The sequence below is a fragment of the Penaeus japonicus genome, unplaced genomic scaffold (assembly GCF_977035675.1).
Source record: "Penaeus japonicus unplaced genomic scaffold, GWHDUDI00000001_assembly GWHDUDI00000035, whole genome shotgun sequence".
Lineage (NCBI taxonomy): Eukaryota > Metazoa > Arthropoda > Malacostraca > Decapoda > Penaeidae > Penaeus > Penaeus japonicus.
The window spans coordinates 20069946-20077445 of NW_028234437.1; the positions used below are offsets into that span (position 1 = coordinate 20069946).

Below are 7500 nucleotides of genomic sequence, written 5' to 3' on the forward strand. Positions count from 1 at the left end.
CCATCCCCCAATCCTCGTCAGAAGCCTTCTTATCGAGGGCATCAAATTCCTATTTTCTATGTGACTTAACTTGGAAGGCATTGCGCGTTTCTTGAGTTCTTTGGTGGCGTTCTGATTGGCTTGGCGGCGGGTCTGTGATGGAGGGAAGGAGGGAGGGAGAGGGGGAGGGAAGGAGGGAAGGAGGGAAAGGAGAGAGAGATGATGGGTAAGGCAGGGAGAGAGAGAGAGGGAGGGAAGGAAGGACAGAGGCTGGGAAGAGGCGCAGGAGAAAGAAGAGAGGGAGGGATAGAAGGAGAAGAGAGGAGGAAGGCAGGGAGGGAGGGAGGGAGGGAGGAAGGAGAGAGAGGGAAAGCCGAAGAGTAGAAGAAAAGGAGGGAGAAGAGAGAAAGGAGAGAAGAGAGACGGAAGGGAAGAGAAAGAGAAAGAAAAAGATGGAGGAGGGAGAAAGGCATCCAAATCACCTCCTGCAAAGAGCATTCCTCATCCATTCTTCCCTTCCCCTTTCTCCTCCTTCCCTTCCCCTTTCTCCTCCTTCCCTTCCCCTCGTTCGCCAAGAGGAAAAGACGACGCCATATCTTACCTGTTGTCTCGCCGGCGATTATCTACAATAAATTCCCTCCGCCACTTCAGCGCATGAGAAACCCGCATGAAAAACCCATGAGGTAAGTGGCCGGCGACGACAAAGGAAACCAAAAAGGAGACTGAACTGTGTTGACGACCGAGAGATAAAATGAGGGGACCGAGAGACAGGGAAGGAGGGAGGGGAAGGAGGGGGAGAAGGGGAGGAGGTGGATTGGGAAGAGGGAGGGGGAGGAGATTGGGAAGGAGGGGGAGAAGGGGAGGAGGTGGATTGGGAAGAGGGAGGGGGAGGAGATTGGGCAGGAGGGGGAAGGGGATTGAGAAGGGGAAGGGGATAAAAAAAAGGAGGGAGGAGAGAACTAGGATGGTAGGATGAACATCGGGGAGGCGGCTGGGAGAGAGTCCAGGCAGAGGGGACTGGGAAGGGGAAAGGGAAGGGAGATCTGGAGAGGGCGATTAGAAAGGGGAAAGGGAGAGGGACGAAAAAAGATTCGAGTCCAGGGAGGGGGAGGGGAGGAGAGGTCTGAATCCAGGAAAGTGGAAGAGGGAGGGAGGGAGAGGGGATATGAGACCGAAAAGAGGGAGGGGGAAGGAAAGAGGTCAGAGGTCAAGGTTTAGGATTAAGGCTGTTATGAGAGCAAGATGCTTTTTCATCGTTTACAGAGAGACGGATTAACGTTACGACCAATTTACCTGCAGGACTAGTTATCTACCTGAACGGTCGTTTGCCTCGTTAAATCAAAGCCTTTCCTTTATGCTCTTTAGGTGAAGGTTAACGATGATTAACAAAGGAAAAAGAAACATATTTATAGTTGTTCCTGCACGAATTAAAGAGTGATAGTGTAAACCGAAACTAATGCGAAGCCGCATGTCATGAGTTCTTTGTGAGGGCTTGTGCATAGACTTTGGAGGAAAAAAGACTCAAACGCAAAATTACATATGATAATTAACATTATCATTATCATTGCTATTAGCCTTATTATTACTATTACCATTATTATTGATAATAGCAAAGGTGGTTGCGGTGGTGATGATAACGATGACATAAACCACAGAAGCAATGACAAAAAAACAATAATAATAACATGATCTATAATAACGATAACGAAATAATACCGTAACCGGCAGCAGGGATGATAAAGATAATAATAATGATCGCGAATGAAAATGTTTAAGAAAGAAGAGAAAGCACAGTGTAAAAGGGAAAGGCAGAACAGGATCTTTATATAAGAGCGGATGGCGACCCCCCCCCCCTAAAAAAAAGAATGAAAGAGAAAAAAGACAAAAGCAAAAAGGGAAAATCCTGCATTGAAGATTATCCCACATAGCCTCGTCATCTTAAGAAAACAATAATGTGGATTCTGATATATCGGGGAGCTCACTCTCTCTCTCTCTTTCTTTTTCTTTTCCTCCCCCACCCTCTCTCTATCTTTCTCTCCCTCCCTCCTTCTCTCTTTTTATCCACCCTCCCCCTCTCCCCCCTACCCAGTCCCGACCTTTCTCTCCCTCGCCTCGCATCTTGAAGCCATTCCGCGTGGCCACAATGGGACGACGTGATTAAGGACGAAAAGCTAATCGAAGAAGATTTCACCCGCGCTGCTTTTTGTTCCCTGGGCATGTGCTGAGGCGGCAAGTCTTGTTTACGTTCGCTGGGATGCCATTTACTCACTGGGAATTTGACTTATGTTCTGTTGAAGCTGTTTTTGGTGAATGTGGCTGTCTTGTATCATACTTCTTTTTTATTTTACAATAAAGAGGGTATGATTTTCTTAAAGAAGTGTTCTTTTATTTCAGGTAGAGAGAATTATTTTGAGGTTGGATAAGACACGTGGAATTATAATCCCCCTGAAGAGACTTTGTGTAGGACGAACGCACCTTCCACCGGGCGACGAACAATGACCTATTTCCTCGCGACGTGGTGACTGCTTAGGGTTGTTTAGAAAGTGAGGGTTTCCTAGCGCAGGTACGGATCCTTCCAGGCCCAGGTGTGGACGAGTGCTCCCTCCACCTCTTCAGATATTATCTACAGGAGTATGAGCGTCCCCGAGCTTATCCTCGAAAGAATCTGATCCTAATTATGACGAAGGATGGTTGCGGGTGAAGGTAGGATCTGTAGAATCCTCGTAAACAGACTAATTCAGGGTTGGCCACCCGCGCGTCGGAGGCCGAGGCGTGCATTGAGGTCTCCATTTTCTTCGCCGTTACGCAGCCTGGGAGAGGAACTCGTACCTCGCCGGGTGCAGAGAAAGGGACGTTTTGACCGCAACTTCGGCATTTTGTAATCATTAATTTTCGATTCCTGATTAACATGCAATTCTTGAGATACGTCGGGTACAAGAGGATCTATACTGTATCACTCTTAGCATCGTCATAACTACTAATTTCCTAGCATCTAGGATCAAACTAAAGGAGGAAAAACATATGGAATTAAATCGAGAAGAAATTGATACGTCTAATCATCGCAATGCACCAGAGAACAACAATTAAGAGAGAAATTACGATTTAAACAAAGAAGAAAAAAGGGAGGACATTAAACCGGGAAAAAAATAAAGTGTTGCTACCATGACTCATTCGCAACGCTGCACACGGTTCTTGGTTGTGATATTGCGCATTAAAGGATTCTTTTGTTCTTCATCATTTCACAAGCAAGGCCTGGAGAGGGGAGAGGTTCAAGGGGAGAGAGGAGGAGGAGAGAAAGGATAAGGAGAAAATGATAAGGAGAAAGAAATCATGGAAAGGATGAGGGAATCAAAGAGATAGATCTAGATAAATAAATATTTAAATATATATATATATATATATATATATATATATATATATATATACATATATATAAAGATAGATCTACACACACACACACACGCACACACACACACACACACCCACACCCACACACACACACACACACACACACACACACAAACAAAAAAAAATATATAAATATATATATATATATATATATATATATATATATATATATATATATATATATATATATATATATATATATATATATATATATATATATATATATATATATATATATAACATAGACATAAAGATAGATATAGATGGATAGTCATAGAGAAAATATTTAGATACCTAGATACAGATAAACAAATGAATAAATGAATATATATATATTATATATATATACATTATATACATATATATATATATATATACATATATATATATATATATATATATATATATATACATATATATATATACATATACATACATATATACAAATATATATATACATGTATATAAATATAAATACAAATATGTATAGATAGATAGATAGGTAGATAAAAAGAAGAAAGAGAGAAATCCCTAAAAGAAAAAAAAGATAAAAATGGCTAAAGAAATTTAAAGAAACAAACCAAGGGAAAAGAAGGAGAAGAAAAGACACAGAAACACACACGAGAGGGAAAGGAAAGAATTCGTGAAAGAAATAAGTAGTTAAGAGAATGAGAGAAAGAGAGGGAAAGCGAAACGGGAGAGGAGAGAGAGGAAAAGAATGAATAATGATAATAAGATAAAGAAGAAGAAGAAGGAGAAGAAAAGAAGTAAGAGAAAAAGAAGAATCAGGAAAAGATGAAGAAAATACGACGAAGAATAAAAAAGAACAAGAAAAAGAAAGAGAAGAAGAAGAAAAAAAAAACGTTTAAGCGACAAAACTGATGAACGGGAACAGATGAAAAACAGATACAACCAATTACGGGAACCTCGAAACCGTTAATCAGATTTAGATAAAGAAAAGATAAGAGATACTAATGACCTCGATCGGTCATTAATTGACACACGGCTTAGCTTGACCTTTTTGTGTCATTTCGATATTATGATATTTTTATGATGGATGTTGTTTTGTAGCGGATGATTTGTATTGAGATGTGCATTGTATGTGTATACCTTTGTCTTTGTCTAGTTTTGTCAGTATACACTTACATACATACATACACGTATGTATGCACACACACACACACATGGCAGAATAATATTATATACACCAACACATAGTGTATATATATATATATATATTATATATATATATATATATACATATATCTAAATATATACATACATACATATATATAATTACGTATTTATGTATATACACACACATATATATATATATATATAATGAATTATATATATATCTATCTATAAATATATACACACACACACACACACACATGTATATATATATCTATATCTATCTATCTATCTATCTATCTATCTATATATATATATATATATATATATATATATATATATATATATATGAATAGCATTTCCACCTCAAACAGCAGTAATCCAACACAATCCCTTATTACGCGTCTGTCTGTAACGAATCCAGCCATGAACACCAAGCCGGACAGGTCACCTCTGCACGCAACTGAGGTCAGATCCATGATGGGCGGTTCGTGTGTGTCGTGAGGCGGGGTCAAAGGTCACGTGACCTCAGACTCGGGAGCGTAGGCAGGACAGACAGCCAACACAAATGCCAGAAGCGTCAGTAGATAAAATAAAAGGAAACGACTAAAACACGCACACAAACACAGCTAATTCGGGAAGGTTGATCAATTTGATAAAATTTCTGAACTCCAAGAAATGTGTTATTTATCTTATTTTTTGCTCAAATGTTTCAAAATTTTGTCTATCTTTAAACATTATTAACATTTACAGCCTTTGCATAAATGATGCTATTGAAAAAGTCTTATTCATTTCGAGGCATCTTTCAAATGAACTTTGTGTGTTTGTGTTTGTTTGTATGTGTGTGTGTGTGTGTGTGTGTGTGTGTGTGTGTGTGTGTGTGTGTGTGTGTGTGTGTGTGTGTGTGTGTGTGTGTGTTCTGTGTGTGTGTTTGTATTTGATTAATGTATACACGTGGATGGATAGGTGAATAAAGAGGCAAGGTAGATGGATAGACAGATAGACATTGCAAATACACATTTTTGTATGTAAAAATTGAGGAGTGTTTGGAGAGCGAGAGAGAGAGAGAGAGAGAGAGAGAGAGAGAGAGAGAGAGAGAGAGAGAGAGAGAGAGAGAGAATCATACATAAAACATACAGCATCTTATTTTAACGAAGATCTAAAGCGGTGCCAAAAATAAACTGAAATTAATCTACAGAACAAACACGATGTCTCTCTCTCTATATATATCCCTCCCCGCCTCTCCCCATCCTTCACCTTTCTCTCTCTCTCTCTCTCTCTCTCTCTCTCTCTCTCTCTCTCTCTCTCTCTCTCTCTCTCTCTCTCTCTCTCTCCCCCTCCCTCGTGAAAGACGAAGGCGAAACACCCTGGCACTGCTATTCACATTGCAAGGCACGGAGAGATTTCACTCGCATAAATAGATCATCCAGCGACTATCGGCGTTCATACCAGCACGGAACTGCTATCACCGCTTCGGCGATTCATTACCATTTACATTCGCCTTCGCTTGTTTTATTTGCATGGGAGAAAATCGCCATATGGTTCCACGTTAGGCGTTGGAAATGGGCGATTGCTTGTAAAGGGGCTAGCATGTAGCACAAGAGGGTTCGTATGTGGTAAGAGTAAGTGGATGGTTTAGTAGGTCTTGCGGACTAAGTGGTTCTGTTTACCATATTTGCTTACCTTGCAAATTGATCATTAAAGTTGTACAAGCTCGGAACATGAAAGTAAAGCCGCGACCAAAGAAATGGGAATATGAGGAAGCAGAACCAAAATATTTGTTTACAACAAAGCTGCTATGCACAAATGTCTGATATTGTTCTGAATTGTAGGACTGGAGAAACCATCACGGTATATATTTTATGATGCGCATTGTTTGCATATCAAAGTAACTCCCGCACTTCTGGATCATTGCCACACCGCATTATAATGCTATGAAAGAATACAAACACTTTACACTTACACGACAAGTTAGATAATAGATTAACGGAAATTCGACTGACATTCTTTTGACTTTCGGGCCATTTTGTCCTCAAAGCCTTATGGAACAGCCTGCTTTGTGCTTAAACAAGACAGAGTTGATCACTTACTTGTTAGGGAAGGCATCGCTGTCGTGTTCTCTTCCGTTCACAGAGTTCTGCCTCGCTGGGCTAACCTAGTGTCCTTTACGAGTGTATGCGTTCTCGGAGACTTCCCATAGTGATGGGCCCGCTGGTCATCAGGACTGGCTCATCAGGTTGGAAGGAGCCACGCTTCGCTCTCGAGTCTGTAGCAAAGGAAAGGCTGGGGTCCCTGGCGATGTCTTTCGTCCGTCTGCAGTTGGTTGGGTCTAGCGACACTCGAGTACACTCTCGTTAGGGAAAGTCCGTCGATTGCAGAAGAAAGTCCCGACACCCTTCAGCACAAAATATGAAAATACACTTTGCCCAATTCTTCTGACGAAAGGAAGGGGAACTGATCAATAAAAAGTGGCTAAGAATTTCGGTCAACAGGCAGGACAGAGCGAGAGCGTCCACTCGGCGCGCTTGTCGGAGGGGGTTTGACGGTGTCCCCAGCGCTCCCGAGATGCCCGATGGAGCCGCCCAGTTCAGCCAAGTAGAAATCGCAGGGAAGGGCTCTCGGCTCCTGCATATAGGTCGTGTTGCGCGATCTAGGAAAAAGAACTCTTCGGGGGTGAAGGGAAAGGGTGATTCAGGTCGTATGTCTTGAGACCTCAGTATTTTGCCGAGGGAAAAAATTATACGTTGTGGGTTAATGGAGGGCCTGTGATCCCTGACAGTGTGTCATGATCCCTGACAGTGTGTCGTCGGGTCGGAGTCAGGCTTCGGGGAAAACGGGATTTCTTCAATAAGAATAAAAAAAACAACAAATTAGACAGATAAATGAGCAGAAACGAAAAGAAAAGGACACGAGTGCTATCTTTTCCATTCTTAAGCCCTTCGCGCCATAATCACAACAGGTGATCCTTTCCCCCAGGCT

General features: G+C 41.3%; 1 protein-coding gene across 1 annotated transcript in view; it reads right to left on the bottom strand.

Annotated features, from left to right (window-relative positions):
- The window catches only part of LOC122252927 (uncharacterized), a 14983-nt gene extending 7911 nt beyond the window's left edge, over positions 1–7072 (bottom strand). Inside the window, exon 1 of the mRNA XM_043015628.2 lies at positions 6612–7072. Coding sequence (XP_042871562.2) covers positions 6612–6627 — 16 coding nt within the window. The 5' untranslated portion in view covers positions 6628–7072. The remainder of the gene's footprint in view (positions 1–6611) is intronic.
- Between the last annotated feature and the right edge of the window lie 428 nt (positions 7073–7500).